The 16645-nt window shown below is 40.9% G+C and overlaps 5 protein-coding genes across 8 annotated transcripts; 1 reads left to right on the top strand and 4 right to left on the bottom strand.

Moving 5' to 3' along the window:
* The first annotated feature begins 27 nt into the window (after positions 1 to 27).
* Positions 28 to 1166, top strand: LOC6623556 (ubiquitin thioesterase otubain-like). Of its 2 annotated transcripts, XM_032434150.2 has the most exons (4): positions 28 to 192; positions 250 to 549; positions 605 to 1051; positions 1109 to 1166. In XM_032434150.2, the coding sequence occupies exons 1-3, from the start codon at positions 118 to 120 to the stop codon at positions 1016 to 1018; spliced, it is 789 nt and encodes a 262-aa protein (XP_032290041.1). In that variant the 5' UTR covers positions 28 to 117; the 3' UTR covers positions 1019 to 1051; positions 1109 to 1166. The 2 variants fall into 2 exon arrangements, with proteins under 2 accessions (XP_032290041.1, XP_002048405.1); XM_002048369.4 differs by having other exon boundaries at positions 605 to 1166.
* Positions 1138 to 6862, bottom strand: Cln3 (CLN3 lysosomal/endosomal transmembrane protein, battenin). Of its 3 annotated transcripts, none has more exons than XM_015176040.3 (6): positions 6786 to 6862; positions 2957 to 3183; positions 2762 to 2898; positions 2550 to 2708; positions 2164 to 2497; positions 1138 to 2089 (listed from the first exon to the last, which is right to left on the bottom strand). In XM_015176040.3, exons 2-6 carry the CDS (start codon positions 3167 to 3169, stop codon positions 1655 to 1657), a joined length of 1278 nt encoding a protein of 425 aa, XP_015031526.1. In that variant the 5' UTR covers positions 3170 to 3183; positions 6786 to 6862; the 3' UTR covers positions 1138 to 1654. The 3 variants fall into 3 exon arrangements, with proteins under 3 accessions (XP_015031526.1, XP_015031525.1, XP_002048404.1); XM_015176039.3 differs by lacking the exon at positions 6786 to 6862 and adding an exon at positions 5578 to 5748; XM_002048368.4 differs by lacking the exon at positions 6786 to 6862 and adding an exon at positions 5592 to 5748.
* A 1962-nt stretch (positions 6863 to 8824) lies between these two features.
* Ir75a (Ionotropic receptor 75a) lies at positions 8825 to 11385 on the bottom strand. Its single transcript, XM_002048367.4, has 6 exons — positions 11275 to 11385; positions 11033 to 11211; positions 10192 to 10679; positions 9518 to 10130; positions 9161 to 9441; positions 8825 to 9102 (listed from the first exon to the last, which is right to left on the bottom strand). Exons 1-6 carry the CDS (start codon positions 11369 to 11371, stop codon positions 8889 to 8891), a joined length of 1872 nt encoding a protein of 623 aa, XP_002048403.1. The 5' UTR covers positions 11372 to 11385; the 3' UTR covers positions 8825 to 8888.
* A 133-nt stretch (positions 11386 to 11518) lies between these two features.
* Ir75b (Ionotropic receptor 75b) lies at positions 11519 to 14179 on the bottom strand. Its single transcript, XM_070208343.1, has 7 exons — positions 14142 to 14179; positions 13528 to 13706; positions 13004 to 13345; positions 12807 to 12943; positions 12141 to 12747; positions 11798 to 12081; positions 11519 to 11738 (listed from the first exon to the last, which is right to left on the bottom strand). Exons 2-7 carry the CDS (start codon positions 13624 to 13626, stop codon positions 11519 to 11521), a joined length of 1689 nt encoding a protein of 562 aa, XP_070064444.1. The 5' UTR covers positions 13627 to 13706; positions 14142 to 14179.
* On the bottom strand, positions 14171 to 16441 carry Ir75c (Ionotropic receptor 75c). Its single transcript, XM_032434154.2, has 6 exons — positions 16324 to 16441; positions 16029 to 16207; positions 15614 to 15964; positions 15418 to 15554; positions 14754 to 15363; positions 14171 to 14691 (listed from the first exon to the last, which is right to left on the bottom strand). The coding sequence occupies exons 1-6, from the start codon at positions 16415 to 16417 to the stop codon at positions 14179 to 14181; spliced, it is 1884 nt and encodes a 627-aa protein (XP_032290045.1). The 5' UTR covers positions 16418 to 16441; the 3' UTR covers positions 14171 to 14178.
* Between the last annotated feature and the right edge of the window lie 204 nt (positions 16442 to 16645).

Here is a 16645-nt window from a genome sequence, read left to right as displayed (position 1 = left end):
AAGACCGATATTTTTGTAGTGTTTTATTTTTGCCATCCGTCAAACTAGCCCTATATGACTTTTTCAAATTTGGAACAAATATTTTTGTGATTTTGTTTGATAACTTTTTTGTAACTCATGGAGTCGGTGGAACGTAATGGCGGCAATCATGATGATTTAATCTTGCAGCAGCAGCGTGATATAGAAAAGGAGGTGAGTATGCAATGCATTTCTGGGATATTATTTGATATGGATACGAATTGTTTTTAGATCAGTGAATCAACACCTTTGGTCAGCGAACAACTGCCGTTGACTTGTTTGACTGCGGAATATAATGGCGATGCTGTGTTTACAGCCAAGATTGAAGATTTGGCTGGGAAATATAAATTTATGCGTCGAACACGTCCGGATGGCAACTGCTTCTTTAGAGCGTTTGCCTACTCGTATTTGGAGTATTTAATAACGAATAAACTTGCTTACGACAAATTCCGGGAAATCGCAGAGGCCTCCAAGGATAAGCTAATAGAACTTGGTTTTCCCAGCTTTACACTAGAAGACTTTCATGGAACTGTAAGTCATAAGTTTTGTTCAGAAGCAGAATGCCCCAATTGTTTTTTGATTTCAGTTTATGGATGTTATAAATAGAGTTAGTCCAGATAATGCTGGAGGATCTGAGAAGATACAGACTGAGCTGCATAATATCTTCAACGAGCAGGGATATTCCGATTATGTGATTGTTTATCTGCGTTTAATCACGTCGGGCAAACTGCAGGAGGATGCCGACTTTTATCAACACTTTATCGAAGGTGATCTATCCATTGAGGAGTTTCGCCATCAAGAAGTCGAGCCAATGTTCAAGGAATCCGATCACATACACATCATTGCACTATGTGCCGCCCTCGGGGTGGGCGTGCGCGTTGAATATCTGGACAGGGCCGAAGGTGGCACTGTGAAGGCACATGATTTCCCTGAGGGAGCTCAGCCTATGGTTTATCTTATCTATAGACCCGGGCATTATGATATACTATATCCCATCTGAATTAGTTTAGCCATAGATTGTGTCCAACAACAGGTAGCTATATTAGTTGGCATTCTATTATGAACCAAATTACATATTCGTAGTTTTCAGAACGATCAAAAACAAAAGAGAAAGAAGCATTGTTGGTAATAAAGTATCAAAGAATAAATTCTGTTGTATTTGAATTGATGACAATTGATTGCTAAGACTCAATCATAGAGTATTTTTTTTTGCACTTTACAAGCTTACGGTATTGTGAGCAAGCAGCCAGATGATAACCTCACTTGTGCTTGGCCCTGGTAATCATTCTCAATGTCTATTGTTCATTGTTTTTTTTTTTTTTAATTGTTCAGATTTCGTTCTCTCAGCTTATGCTGTTATTGAAAGTTTATCTCTAGATTAATACCATATTCCACTTCATTCGAAGTGTCTATAAGTTAAATGTACTGTTAAACTAATTGCTAAATTACTAAATATTAAACACAAAAACTAACTACAATGCTTGGGCCTCAACTAGGCACACACACACACACACACACGCGCGCGCGCGCGCGATAATACAAAATGTACACACTCACACTCACACATTTTAGCTAATTTAAAGGCATAATTAAATACTCATTATGAGCTCTTTTTATGTTCCTATATTCTGTTCTGTTACCAGACAACACTTCGCACTGCCGCCGGCAGTCCACAAATGGCATTGTGAACGGGTATGGCCAGGAATCCGGCCAAGGCAATGCCATATGAATCCGATTGGACGACCATCGCCATGGCGAACTGCTGTCGACCCGGCGGTATTTCCTTGGACATGCGATAGAAGGTGTTCACATAGGCGCCGCCGCCCAACAGTCCCTCCCACAGGACAATGACGAACACAATCCATATGCTGGGCGTGTAGAACCAAATGACTTCAGTTAGGAAGTAGACAACGTTTATAAACTGGAACACGGACATTAGCCAGATTTTGTTCAATTGGAAGATGTTGACGGAAGAGCGCGATATGAATACGCCTATTTGATAGTCCACATTCAGCCAGCGATACTGAGATGCCTTATCCAGGAAAATTTTCTCAAAATACACCAGCTCAAACTGTTCAGTAAAAAAAAAAAAAAAACACATCAACTTGGAACATGCACAAAAATCTTCTAAATTAATGGACTTACCAGTCCCTGATTGATGAAATATTCGAAGAAGTAGACCAGGCACAGCGGCAACATGTATTTAAAAAGTTGTTTAATGTATGACATTTTCTCCTTGAAGCCCACCAGGGGCTTATCATCGCTAATAAGCTCCTCGGTAGATTCCACAGTGGTGACAGGCAGCATCTGTGGACGACGCAACAGCAGCCAGAAGGCAAACGCTTCAATAGCGGGAAAGATCAGCATGATCAGCATGGTGTCGCGCGGACTAACTTCCAGGGAGCGCAGCGTGGCATAGCTCAGTGAGCCGATGACACCGGCACCGCCTGTGCCCGAGGACCAGGTCGATATGACATTTCTGTAAAAGAAGGCGTTAAAGGCAAGGCGAATGGCCAAAGAGCAAAACATACTTGTTAAAGCGGGAGGAATACGCCAGAAAGGTGGTCTCTCCAATGCCGCTGCTGGCCGAGGTAATAATCACGCCCAGCAGCGCCATCCATTCGGCATTCGCAAAGCCAACCAGCAGGAAACCCGCCGCCGAGAAGGCAACGGCTATGCCTATGCGTACACTGCAAGAAAACCATTTAGCACAGGCTTGAATGTGGCGAGCGTAGCAACTCACTTGACCCAAAAGGGAAAGAAGGGCATCAGAATCTTGACAAACAGCGAGGGCAACACATCCGCCAGCAATATGGCGCCCGTCGATACCAAATGGCACTCACGTCCTGTGCCGGCAACAGCGCCATCATCCACCTCAGGCTAATATAAAATATCAGTTCAGCTATCAGTCACTCAATATAGCCATATTTAGTCTCACCTCATCATTAAACTGCGCAATGATATCGTGCGCAGCACTCAGCATCACCACGTAGCCATAGTTGTTGCAGAGACCCAATATCCAATAGGCTGTCAGATCACGCCAGAGGCTACGATCGTGTCGTATGCTGTGTGTAGCACCTGTGGTCGTGACCACCACCTGGGGATTATGTTCGCTATCCTCCGCCTCTTGCTGCTTGCTGGACGGCGACATTTTGGGCAGGAGGACTGAAATAGGAATACCCTTTCTTTAACAAAATGGAATCATGCACTTCATAGACTTCCATCTTGCCTAGGGCCCAAATTGCTCTAAGAATATTTTTGTAGGGCTTAATATGGCTTCGAGCCTATCTGCCTTAATTGATTCAAGTGCTACAGATAATATGCAAATTTAATATTATTTAAAAAGCTCTGTTCGCTTTCAGCTGCAATTAGTTTAAAAGCTTCGCTTAGTTTAAAAATAACTTACTTTGTGGTTTTTACAAGCGGCTCTAAAAGCTTCTTTTATTAAGCGAAACATGTGCGTCTGCGGTCTTGACTTTGAACATTTTTCATTGAGCAAGTTCATAGAACAAATTATGTCCAATTGCATGGCGAAAACGTGCTTCAAATATTAACTAACTAAGCGTATGATGCAATTGCTTAATATCCGCTAAGTACTAAAAGTAAGTATCTAGTATTGTTATACCCTGTGTCTATACGAAATAGTAACAAAAAATTGATTTGTTCTGCTGTGCAAATGTTGAACATAACTAACAAAGCTTATATACTCTTCTACACTTTGTGAACAGGGTATTAGAAGCCGGCATTTCCGTCACCAAAATGTATACATATTTTTCGTATTCAGTATCAATGCCCAAATCCATCTATCTTTTCCTGACTGTTTGTCTGTTCATTTCAGTTAATTTTATAGCATATTAAAAAAATTTAAAAAAAATGTTAACCCACTTTTTGGATGTTGCACACGTATTTCACATTAATCGTATTGATATACGATGATGTTCCTAAATTCCAATCTTATACAAAAATTTGTTCTTTACAATCATAATATATAGGGTAGCTTATCTTAAATGTAAGATAAGTAAAAAATTTAAAGTGCCTTCTGAAATCATAATTTGTTACAATTTATAAATGATTTATTCATATTCGATTTTTTCTGAGAACTATTAAACAATATTGACGCAGAATTTGTAGTAAATATTTGCTTGGGTTGTTGATACATTAAATCTGGATTTATGCCACGCGAGCTGGCTTTATTATTAATTTTTGGGCTGTTAAAAGTAAAGTAAAGCTTTATTGTAAGCGCGTCTCATAGTTGAGTGTTTTTTTATGTTCTTTTTTTTTTTAGCCAGGCAGCAAACAATTAGAAATTGCCTTACAAATGTGGAAATACGTAAATAATCGATCTATAGTTCGTGTATATAATATAACACAATAATTACTAACTGGAGAGCGACTAATTTTTGTTTTTGTTTAAACGCCATTTAAATAGAATTTGTTTATCGACCGTTTAATGGCACGTAGGGGCAGTGTACCGGGTCCGGATGTAAGTAGATCCAAAATAGTTTGCCTTAACCTGACAATTTATTGGCAAAGCTTGTTGCATGGGCAAAGTGCAAAATGTTTCATTTGTTTACAAACCCAAAAACTTGTGACTTGATAGAGAACCAAACAATAGCTAAAAAAAAGATTTAATGCAAAAAACAAATGCATTAAAATTGACTGCCAAGGGGAGACAGAGAGAGAGAGGGAGAGAGAGAGAGGGTGGTAGAATGGTAAAGGTAATGCAAGTAGAAAGTTGTATCCAATTTAATTAACTCGGCGAATTGCCGAGATGCCGCTTCAACTATGTGACCTTGTCAATTCTTGAGATGAACAATTAAATAGTTGCTAAATAGACGCCTGGGACCCACGTGTGACAATATCAACTCGATTTACTAAGCACATATCGGCTCAGGCCAAGTTCTTAATAATATTCAGGCTGCGGATATTTCAAATAGTCGATCATATTCCCAATTCTGATTCATGCTCAGTCACTTTCTCACAGTCAAGTTGTTGACCCACTTTGTAAGACTATCCCAGCTTAGTTTTCACTTTTATTTGGCATAGCCAGCGATTAACCCGACACCCTTCAAATCCAAAACGAAAGCTAAATGCAATTTGAATAATAACCGATAATGTAAATTGAGCCGTAAGTTTGCGACATTTGCCTTGGGTCTTAAATTTATGGCACAGCAATATTAATTCACATGACATTCTGACTTTTCCTTATAGTTTATGTTGAATATTGAATCATTATAGGAAGTTTAAGTTTAATAGGTTGCGTAAATAAGTTACGAAAGAGTTGAGAAACTTTTTAAAACAAATGTTAATATTGCCAGCCACAAATCTCAGATGTTGCAAGTAGTTGATTAAGAAGAACTTAAGTAATTTGATTAGAAACAAAGAAGAGGAGTAAGATGTTTAAGAATTTTTAGAAAGGCTTATCAATTTAAAAAGGCTATGAATCAGAAATCTTTTGATTTCGAAACATTTTTGAAATAATATTGAATTATACGAATATGACATTTTATTAGTACTTTATTTTTAGCCTTTAATCTTATTTGTGTTTTATTTTTTTACCCTTTTCTGCGCACCTTTAGTAACGCTTTTTTATGCAATTTGTTTTGCAAGACTTTCTTAACGGTTGTGTACTTTCAGAAGACCTAGGGAATTGTTTCCGAGAATTTTAGATAACGTCGCCGACACGACAAGGCGTTTCGCGCGTTTTAACGTTTCACGAGCAACTGAATCTGAGCGAACCGCCCACTTAATGAGACCCACAACGACGCCGCCGCCTATATTGACAGCGCCAGCAGCGGCGGTGGCAACAGCACCAGCAGCGGCAGCGACAGAGGCAGCGGCAGCGACGTCGAACACCAAAGACCCCATGCGCTTGAGATCACGCGAGTTGCGAGCGGTAGCATAAAAAAGTCAGAGTAAAAAGGCAGCAACAAGTGCCAAAGTGTCGATCAGGCATGTAGCTATGTATATATATATAGCCAAAAGTTGTGCATAGATATATACGAAATGATTCTCTCGGTGTTTCTGTTTTTGTTCAATGCATTCGGTTGTGAATGGACAGCGCGACAAGTTGAATGCGATTGCGAAAACCTTTAGCAGAGGGCAGAGAGGTGGGGCCTACAGGGGAAAGGGTATTTCGTATGGCAAGAGGCCGGTCAGCGATGTCACGTTTATATATTTTTTTTGTCGCTTTTGTTGTTGTCTTCAGTTGGCAGCTGTTAATGAGGCGTTAAAAAAATGTAAGTGAATTAACAATAAAGTATATATATATATGTATAAAAATATATATATATAGTTTATTTTTGGCAAGGAAATTTCATATGCAGTCAACGTTCTTTTTATTGTTACTGCCATTGTTAATTGTTTAAAGCTAGTTTAAATATGTTGCCGGCCAACGTGTCGTATGCGTATTGTGATTTAAGTCCATAGAACACCTGGCAAGCTTAGTTAAGCAAGGAGAAAAGATATGCATAAGGAATGTTGAGTGAAGAGTGTGTATTTATTTAAATTATATTTATTTTAAACCTTTCTGTGCTGCAAGCCGGAAATGTAAATAATTACCGGAAATAAACACAATAATTAAATACTTTGGCGATTGCATTTGCTTGAATTACATTCAATAAACGTTAATGTTATTCAAAGTCGGAGGACTGTCAGGAGCCTTGAGTGATATAATCAAGTTATTTAAGGGCTTTTAAAAGCATGAAATTGTTGAAACCGCCTGCCGAAACCCATTCAAAAACCTTATCGAATACGTTTTATATTACCCTTTAAGCACTTGAAAGCCTGGCGCTTTACGTTTAAACGCGTTCGAGCAATGAAACCGAACTGAATGTGTCAAATTCAAGCTAAATTACTCGAGTACCAATTGACATCATTATCATTAACTTTATCAGAGTAATTCACGGGCAGAGATTAAACCCCAGTTGCAGGCAATAACAATCCGATAAGATGTTTACAGGCACACATGTTAAACACGAGCCATATAAATCTTAAGATATCAGTCGAGACAACGTTTGGCAACGGCGCTCGTAAACTAGCTATAAATCTATAAGTTAGCGAATTTCAGCTTCACATAAATGCGTAAAGCTGATATGTAGTACTACTTATGTGTATATATATGGGCGAGTAAAGAACTTTAAATTTAGAAATAAATTGCCAGATGCGATTTAAAATAAAACCATTTGCGCGCTTGTTTAGCACGTACACAAAACCGCCAAATACAATTTCACACCGTAGCCGCAAAGTATGCAACTAAAAATACTTAACATGGAAATGGGTCGACTTTCAAATGCTCTTCATATTAATAATAATTTTATTTATTAACTAAATTTGTATCTTTTTGATGAAAATTATTACCATTTTGTTATATTAATATATTTTGTTGATATTTATATATATACAAACATTTTTTCTTCCTTTTACCCAGCTATTATATGGACGAATATTCTACCTTTTCCTATGATCAAATTCTGTAAATATATATGAAAAATCTTCATAAAGAGTGAAGTGAATTCAAACACGAAACATCTCCCACCAAATCTCTAACTCCCATTTATACCAAGGAGAAATTAACTTTCTATAGAGATTTATATAAAAATATTTTTCACAGTTGGCAAATACAGGTAGGCATTCCACTTTATAGAGTATTACAAGTAAAAGTGCACTTCTGAGCGACTGGTAGAAAGAGTAAAAAAAAGCTGAAACTTGTTATTGACAAACTGCAATATCGAATGCAACATGCGGTGGGAATTCTAAGAGGTGGACGCGTGTTGGGGTATTCGGTTTACAATGCGGACAGAACTGTTTCTGTGCAGCGCGGATAAAGACAAGTAAATGTAGTAAATAATTTAAAATTGGCTGTCAATTTATCGTTGACTGTCATGTGCACAGACTGACAGAATTGTATTACAAGTTCCTCAAGGGACGGACAAGTTAAACAGCCTGTTGACAACAAGATTGAGTTGGCAATTTGTCAGCGCTGCGGCAATTTGTCATACATAAAAGGTCTGTTACTGAGACCTATATTTGGCAGTTAAAGGATCTATATGGAGGTAAACAGATACATTCCCGTATCCGTTTATTATGTATACAACTAGGGTATGTTAGCATTGAAAAATATTGTTGAACATATTGAAGCAAAAATAAATCACAATAAATGCAGTGAAATAATGAAAAAGGCCAACATTAATAATTGCTGCCTAGTTTTTTAAGGGTAATGTCGCACGGTCTTTGATTGTGGCACAAAACTACAACAAAATGTGACAAGTAGGGCCCGCAGGTCGAATACAGCTTCGGTCAGTTCACATTGTTCACATGACAAATTGGAGACAAATATTGATTGATGATGATTGATTACAGTGCAGCGTTAAGAAACTCTGTCAAATTGTTTGAAATGACAGGAGGTGCATCCAAGTTATATAAAAGGCCGCTGCCTGCAACCAACTATTGCCAAGTTCAGATAACTATTTAATACGTGGGCTTAGGCATATCTCTGGGCACACGCACGGCCAAGCTACAATGGCCCATTCTGCTGCGGGCCATAAAAATGCAAATACTACTAGTGTGGGCGAAAAAAATCATTGCCCAAAATACGGCAAACAGGAAACTTTTTAATGCAAATACGAAAATCGCATGAAAACATAAAAACGTGGTCCACTCAACGAGCGGTGCGGCAATTTTGCACGGGTCCTGACAACAGGAAACGCTGGGACAACGGGTCGCTGCACTGCACTGCATAATTCCACAGTCGTTGGACGAGGCGAAAAGTTAACGTAAAGTGTTTTTTTTATTTTTTTTTATTATTTTGCATAAGCGCTTAAAGCGTTTTGTTCCGCGTGCGGTTGAAGCGAGGTGCAAACATATAAGGCTTAATGTGCGCGCTGCACATAACGCTGCCAGCCGAGCTCCAGCAGCAGCAACAGCAGCACCAGAACATAGCCACAGATCAGCATGAAGAAGAGCGGTGCCACATATTCCATGCCCACGGTAATTACAAAGTTTTGCGAATAACAATGCAGCTTGGTGCGAAACCACTGAGTGCGATGCTTGCGATAGACGCCCGTCTCCAGCACCCGAAGCAATCTGCGAGAATTATATAAAGCATATCATTCGGTGTATCGCACATGTATATATAACCTACTTTAGGCGTATGAGTTCCTTGTAGCTGGAATTGCGATGCAAATGCGTGTAGAGCAATAGTTCGGGTCGAAATAGTATCTCATTGAGATTACAGATCTGCTGCTGTGTGAAGAAGCGTTCCACATACGCATAGCCGGAGGATGCCTCAAAGACGAACACATAGCCGGGTCTGTCGCGGACGCGCAGTATGCCCTGCTCCGCGGGCAGCCAGAGTTCCGGATTTTTGGACTGTGATTCGATTTTGCGTTTGCTAAACAAATGAATCTCCGGGCGTTGCGTATACTATAAAGCATGAATAAAATATAGTTTAAATAAATAAATATATATATCTCATATATTATAGTTAGTTTGTACTAACATTTAAATAGCTCTTGGTAAAGGATTGCGGTTCCAGGCCGACGGTCAGCGAGCTCTCTGCCAGCTGTTGCATCGTCTTGATCTGTGATTTAACGGGCGAACTCAGCAGCGAGGAGACGACCACAGATGTATAATAGTTATACATTATGAAACTAATCAGGAACAGTGCAAAATAGGCCAATCGTCCGCCCGTGGAGCGTGGCGTTAGCGCTGAGCTTTGAATGCACGCAGCTCCAAAGCTAATCAGGCAGGTGTTCAGCAGCGAGGGCACAAACTGCAAACGCCAACGGCTATGCATACGCTTGGACTCCATCAAAAAGGCCAGCCAGAGTAGCAGGGCAATCAGCAGCAGGAAACCGCCAAAGAGATACCACACTAGAGCGCTAAAAGGCTGCAGGAAAACATCGCCACGTATGCCGGCATTGCGGGGTGTGCTAAATAGGCAAACGGAGCGAAAGTAGCCCGTCTCAATAATGGCCGACAGATGCTGCAATCTGCCCGCTGTGGCCAGGCAGGGAGCAGAGCCAATGTCGGCTGTCTGGTCGACCACAGCGCCCACGGAACCACCGTTGAAGTCGCTAAGGCTCCAGCGATCTTTGAATGTAAAATTCATGCTGGCAGAATAGAAATGTGGTCTGACACTGAACTAGAGCGGCGAAAACCTTAAGCACTTACCCACACTGCAGCATATCCTTGAGTATCAAGGATAACTGAAAGCCAAAGCGTACCAAGCTATCAACATGCGTCTCGTTCACCTGGTGCAGAAAACGCATCAGCTGCTCCCGCGGCCAGGTAATGGGTCGCTGCGTCACCACAGTAGCCACACGCAGCACCACATCCGTCAGCTGCTCCCGATTACTATATTTGGGACGCATATGCAATGAGCTGAGATACCTATTCAATCTGCAATCGACCTGGCTGCACACCAGCTCACAGTCGGCGGTCATATTTAGCTGCCCGCCAATGTGATTGCCATTGCTGTAGACATCGTAGAGCGTATAGATGACATCGTCCGAGCTGCCCGCATGTCGCTGCTTCACATAGCTAACATCAGCATCGACGGATATGTTCTTGGTCTTGAAGAACTCATAGAAATCAAAGAACTCCGAGTTGTCGTGCAGAAGCCAATGGTAGTGCTGATTGTAAAGCTTTGAACGACTCGCCTGCAGATAGTTATTCACATTTTTATAGAAGGAGACCCCAATAAGTATATATATTTTAGATCAACATCAACAGCCGATTTAATTTAGCCTTGTCCGTCTGTCTTGGAACTTTTTAGGGCAGTCTCTTTGTTTCAGGCAGATCATATGTCAAAACCGGAACATAGGAAGAATTGCTCGAAAAGTAGATTCTTGTATGAACAAGTTTTTTTTTTTCTGGATTCTGAACTTTGCAAGATTCCCGACGTTGGAACGTTTACACATATACATATATTCTTGATCAGTATCCACCGATGTGTCGATGATCGGAATGGCGAAAAGTTTTAAAATAAGCTATAATTCCAAGCAGCACTTACCTCCACCAAAAGGCTTCTGCTTCTCAAACAGTTCAGATCTACATATATGGCCAGCGTGGGCTGTAAATGATCCAAATAACGCTGCTCCAGGTGATCCCAGTTCCAGTCATTCAAGTGCGCAAACTGATGATAGATGGGCTGATGATGGGGCTTATTAATATGTTGTGCGAATTGGAAAGCTGCAAAGCGTTAAAAGATTTGCTTTTAATTGCTGCACTTGGCTGCGGTATAACTGAGCCCACTTTCATTTCCAGCCCAGCAATGAAAGAATATGATGAAGCTGATGCGCGACTGCAGCAAATTGTGCAGCACAAAGTTGGCCAAATGCAAAAGCTGCATTTTTTGCTATTGACTTAAACAGTTTTGGTCAGCGCTTTTATAGTCGCTTCTCAAGCAATTTACCTGTCCCTGTGTCACCTGTCAGTTTGTTTGTTTAAATTGGACGCCGAACAATGCAAATATGATTGGTCATTAGGAGCACTTGCCTTAATGACGCACAGCTCGCTGCTGTCGTCGGTGCCACAATATTTCCAGGCCAAAAACCAACAGGCACATAATATAGCCGCAAATTAGCAGCAGAAACAGTGGTCCGGCAGAGTCCAGGCCCACAACAACGTTCCTATTGCTGTGATAACAATGCAGCTTGTTTTGTACCCAATAGTGAAAATGTTTGAAATGTATTCCAGTTTCCAGAGTACGTAGCTGGCTACACAAAATTAAAAGCAAGGAAATTAGCTTTTTCCCAGAGCCCATATGCGTACACACCTTAGTTTCATTAGTTCCACAAAGCTGGATGTTTTGAGCATCATGGTGTAGGCATTTGTCTCGTCACGCAGCAGAATTTCATTTAGCTCGCAGATCTCATGGGGCAGATAATGCTTTCTCACATATATATATGAACTAGCTGCCTCTGCAATATAGACAAAGCCGGGCTTGTCGCGTACCATTAGGACACCCTCCTCCGACGGCAGCCAAATGCGCTTCGGATCGCGCTTGCTGTTAACAACCTTATTCAGATATAGACTACGTACATCCGGATAGCTTGATGTCTGAATTTGTAAAAAAAATTGGTTAGGCGTACTTTCACTGGGAACATTTCATGGCTTACCTCTATATAGACCTTTGTGTATATTTTTGGCTCGATTGATACCTCAAGGCTGCTGTCTGCGAGCTGTTGTATGGTTCGTATGTTCGACTTGGGTGCTTCGCCCAACAGCGTGGATACCACAATTGATGTATAATAATTATATAGAAGAAAGCAGGTCAGCATTAAGGCATAGAAGACCATGCGACCGCCTGTGGAGCGCGGCAACAGCCAGGCGCCCTGAATGCAGGCAGCACCAAAGGACAACAGGCAGCTGGTAAGCAGCGATGGTCTAATATTCACGTGGTTTAACTTGCGTTCCAGACTAAACGTAAGCCAAAGCAGAAAGCCAGAAGCCAGCAACATCGAGCCGAACATAAACCAAACCGTTCGGCTGAAAGGCTGCAGAAACTCCAAGAGGCGTAGCTCACCGGCAGCCGATTTTGGATTAAGGAACATGCACATCGAACGAAATGAGGAAAACCAGGTGACGAGCTTAAAGTACTTGGTGCGTCCACTGCTGAAGAGGAAACCGGTTGCACTTAGGTCGACGGTTTCATTGCGCATATCCCCAATAAGACCGCCGGACAACTCCGAATCTGACCAGCGATCGCGAAATATATAGCTAAAGCTGCAGAGTTGAGTTGATTATAGATTAGTTTTCTGTTATATACAGGCTTGTATGCCTACTTGCAATCCAGAATTTCCTTGAGCACCTCATGCGTTTGGTAGCCAAGCCTGGCAAATGAATCCCTATAGATATCATCATCGCGGCTGAGAAAGTTCTTGATCTCAGTTTCTGGTGTGTCGATCGGCATGGAGGTAAGCTACAGACCGAACTGTTTAGCTGGGGAATAGTTTAAAAACCAAAAAAATAAATTACTTACCACTGCATTGATTCGTAGAGTTAAACCAGTCAGAAATTTACGCTGCTGTATTCGACTTCTCTTATGCAGATCACTTAGATATCGATTCACGTAACATTGCTGTTCGTTGCAATCAATTTGCTGATCAATTGTTATATTGAGCTTGCCACCCACATGTTTTCCCTTGTTATACAGATCATACAGTATAAAGCTGTTGGGATTTGTACTGGGCCTGACATAGGTCAACTCTGTGCCCAGATAAAGTTGCGCCTCTGCAAAACGTTGATGCACCTGCCTCAAGTTGAAGTTCTGGTCGTAGATGAGCCAGTGATAGCGTTCTATAAACAGACGCTCCCCATTGGCCTGAGGGAGATCAGATATATATATATATATATACACTGTTTAACGCGACTGACTAAAAAAACTACCAGCTGATCGATGATAAATGTGAATTTCTTAATATCTGCTAAGTTTCAAACTTAAGTCTAGATGACTTGGTAGTTTATACGGCTTACTCGGAAATAAGTATATAAAAGTGAGCTTACCATAAGCAAGACTTCCGAAGTTTGATTACAGTTTATGTCCATATAAATGCCAAGCTTGACTAGATTGTGTGCGATGAGTTTATCTTGCAAGTGCTCCATTAGTGGGTATACGCCATTAAGGTTTAGATATTGCGTATACTGCAGTTCTCTATTTGCTAAATGTGCAAAACGAAGCAGTGCTTAAGAGAAAAGAGATAAATAAATACTATTGTATAAGCTAAAGCCTGGAGTCAACGCACAATCAGCCGGCCAACAATGCAAAAATAATATATTTTTTAGCTTGGCAATATGCACGAAATAGTATAGTATAAATTGATACAGAAACATTTTGCCAGAACCAAACAATTAAACAACAGAGTAGCTAATAACTCAAGTGTTTAGAATCAAGTCCTTTTATATGAACTCAACAACCTGTCAGTTAAATGTGCGCTATAAATATGTATATCAAAAATATCTATAGCTTTCAATAGCTGGCAGCTGCCATTTGGTGACAGCTGGGTGAAAAGCTGTCTGAAAGGGATTCATAGTCCCACTAATTGGGCATTTATTATTTAATCGAAGGTTAAGTTAGGCAGCCTTGAAGAATGTACTTACCATGAATCACTGGAACTTACCAAATTAAATATTTATGTTTGTAACGCCATATACCGATTACTCCGCCGTGATGAAATGCTGCAGGTGCCGCCTGCCCAAGTGGGCCCAGGCTAGTTCCAGCATTAAAATAAATATCGATGCAAAATATGACAACAACAGTGCTATGAAGAGTGGGGCGGCGTACTCCATGCCGACATTGATTACATAATTATTGGCATAGCAGTGCAGCTTGGTTTTGGTATAGAAAAATTTATGCTTCTGCGTAATGCCCGTCTCCATCATGCGTAATTGGATTTGCTTCAGGAGTTCCTTGTACGTGGAGTTTATATGTATCACTGTGTAAACGGCGTTCTCCGGCCGAAACATGATTTCATTTAGCTCACATATTTCATGGGGCAGATAGTACTTTTCAATAAACGTGTAGAGAAATGAAGCTTCTGAGACGAACACAAAGCCAGGCTGATTGCGTGCTCTTAGTACACCCTCCTTGGCGGACAGCCAGATGTTGCTGGGATTGCGTCCTTCCACCTTGTGCTTGACCAGATCACGTATATCGGAGCGCGGTGAGCTCTGCAGTAGAAGAGACACGTAAATTTCGAAGGAAAGGGGTATTTTATGCTGAAGCATCTTACATTTAAATATACCCTGGTAAATGGTATAGTCTCGAAACCCACATCCAAGGAACTATCGGCCAGCTGTTGTATGGTTTTAATATTGGAACGCACAGGCGAACCGAGTAAGCTAGACACCACAATGGATGTGTAATAGTTGTACATTAGAAATGAGGTAAACATAACTGCTATGAACGCCAGACGTCCACCCGTGGAGCAGGGTATTAAATGAGAGCCCTGAATACAGGCAGCGCCAAAGCTGATCAAGCAGCTGCTCAAGAGGGAAGGTACATAGTACTGCAGATAATGCCGCATCCAACGATGCTCTAGGCGAAATGTCAGCCACAATAGTATACCGGAGAACATCAGCACAGCGCCAAATACTATCCAAACGCTAAGCTTAAATGGCTCCAGGAAAACGCCTGCCTTGATGCCAGCATTGTGTGGAGTACGAAAGATGCAAATTGACCGGAACTCGCTAACTTCTGCGGTCGGAAAGATGTGGCGCAGGCGTTCAGGTGAGAGAACAAATGCCGATGTGGACAAGTCTGCATTTGCATTGGTCACTTCACCCAAGGCACCACCCTTCGAATCATTTAGGCTCCACTGATTTCGCCAAATGTAACGTACACTAACAAGAACTATGTTATTGCAAATGCTGATTTGAAACGGAACTCGAACTTACTTGAACCTCAACAGCTCCTGCAAGTGAACATTTTGGCGATAGCCCACACGCGAAGTCCAATCCAAATGATAGTCCTCTTCACTATTCAAAAATTCGAGGAGTTTTTCCTCTCCTGAGCTCAGAGGTATTACAGTGACCTGAAGAAAATACAATTAATAGGAGCTCAAATTTGTTCAATCCTAAGCAAAAAACATACCAATGCAACCTGTCTAAAGGTAATTCCACTCAGATCAGTGCGCTGCTGCAGCCTGGATCTCTTGTGCAGCTCACTCAAATATTCCACTGGCTCACATTCCGTCTGATTGCAGTAAATGCTTTGATCTATGGTTATATTTAGCTTACCACCCAACTGGCTGCCCTGGTTGTAGACATCGTGGAGTATAAAGAGGCTGCCTGGGTCGGTTCTTTTGGCAGGCTTCACATAGGTTACATCCGCATTGATGCTCAGATTGGCCCTTTCAAAAAGTTCCACAAATGTATTCATATTTCCATCCTCATCGTAGATTAGCCAATGATAGCGATGCGTGTAAAGCTGCGCACGACTTGACTGTAAGGAATAGAAAATGTATATGTATAATTATATGTATAGCTACGGTAGTCCAACTATTTACCTCATTAGTTATAAAGGGACTCTGCTCACAGCCAAGATCCAAAAATACGCCAATTTTTGTTAACTCACTGTCCAAATATACTTTGGAAAAGTTAGCTAAGGACTCGTTGGATTGACTGAGACTTATAAATTGCGAAAAGATTAAGTTTCGCGAAAAAAGTTGTGCCAGTGGTAAGAGAACTGAAAAATATAAAAGTAACATAACAAGTTTTATAGGCTTTCTATAAAGAAGAAGCAACGCTCCTTTCTTGATTTCCCCTGGCTTTCCTTGGAATATTTTCATACAAATTATTTACCTGGCAGCTGCCAGCAATGAAATATGACCACATTTCTTAGCTTTATTTGCAACAAATTGTACACAATTAAATTATAAATTTCCAGATTTGCCATATTGCACTGAACTGTCGAACAGAGCGGAGTAAACAGTTGCTTTTATAGCTAGCCCCAAAAAAAGTGCCTCAGTCAATTACACAATTAAGTTATTATTCCAAAATTTAGGCTGTCATCGAAATTGGCATTTAGAGTGACAGCGGCTGCCTGTCCAAATTGTCCAAATTTTGTGGCACCCCCAACAGGTGCAAGCAAGGTGCATTTGGCGCGCGTCACAACAAATCGCAC

Source organism: Drosophila virilis, chromosome 3 (assembly GCF_030788295.1).
Source record: "Drosophila virilis strain 15010-1051.87 chromosome 3, Dvir_AGI_RSII-ME, whole genome shotgun sequence".
Classification (NCBI taxonomy): Eukaryota; Metazoa; Arthropoda; class Insecta; order Diptera; family Drosophilidae; genus Drosophila; species Drosophila virilis.
This window is presented reverse-complemented; position numbering and strand designations above follow the sequence as displayed.

Bases quoted from the DNA above. Each gene is read 5' to 3' on its own strand.
- Ir75a (XM_002048367.4), bottom strand. From the start codon at position 11,371: ATGCAGCTTTTGCATTTGGCCAACTTTGTGCTGCACAATTTGCTGCAG. The intron at 10,680-11,032 runs GTAAGTGCTGCT...AACTATCTGCAG, and splicing joins GCAGAAGCCTTTTGGTGGAG to GCGAGTCGTTCAAAGCTTTA. The intron at 9,442-9,517 runs GTTAGTACAAAC...CATGCTTTATAG, and splicing joins TTACCAAGAGCTATTTAAAT to TATACGCAACGCCCGGAGAT.
- Ir75c (XM_032434154.2), bottom strand. From the start codon at position 16,417: ATGGCAAATCTGGAAATTTATAATTTAATTGTGTACAATTTGTTGCAA. The intron at 15,364-15,417 runs GTAAGTTCGAGT...AGTTCTTGTTAG, and splicing joins CAGGAGCTGTTGAGGTTCAA to TGTACGTTACATTTGGCGAA. The intron at 14,692-14,753 runs GTAAGATGCTTC...CTTCTACTGCAG, and splicing joins TTACCAGGGTATATTTAAAT to AGCTCACCGCGCTCCGATAT.
- Cln3 (XM_015176040.3), bottom strand. From the start codon at position 3,169: ATGTCGCCGTCCAGCAAGCAGCAAGAGGCGGAGGATAGCGAACATAAT. The intron at 2,899-2,956 runs GTGAGACTAAAT...ATTTTATATTAG, and splicing joins TTGCGCAGTTTAATGATGAG to CCTGAGGTGGATGATGGCGC. The intron at 2,090-2,163 runs GTAAGTCCATTA...TTTACTGAACAG, and splicing joins ATTTCATCAATCAGGGACTG to TTTGAGCTGGTGTATTTTGA.
- LOC6623556 (XM_032434150.2), top strand. From the start codon at position 118: ATGGAGTCGGTGGAACGTAATGGCGGCAATCATGATGATTTAATCTTG. The intron at 193-249 runs GTGAGTATGCAA...AATTGTTTTTAG, and splicing joins AGCGTGATATAGAAAAGGAG to ATCAGTGAATCAACACCTTT. The intron at 550-604 runs GTAAGTCATAAG...TTTTGATTTCAG, and splicing joins TAGAAGACTTTCATGGAACT to TTTATGGATGTTATAAATAG.
- Ir75b (XM_070208343.1), bottom strand. From the start codon at position 13,626: ATGGAGCACTTGCAAGATAAACTCATCGCACACAATCTAGTCAAGCTT. The intron at 12,082-12,140 runs GTAAGCCATGAA...TTACAAATTCAG, and splicing joins ACACAAAGGTCTATATAGAG to ACATCAAGCTATCCGGATGT. The intron at 11,739-11,797 runs GTGTGTACGCAT...AATTTTGTGTAG, and splicing joins GTGGAACTAATGAAACTAAG to CCAGCTACGTACTCTGGAAA.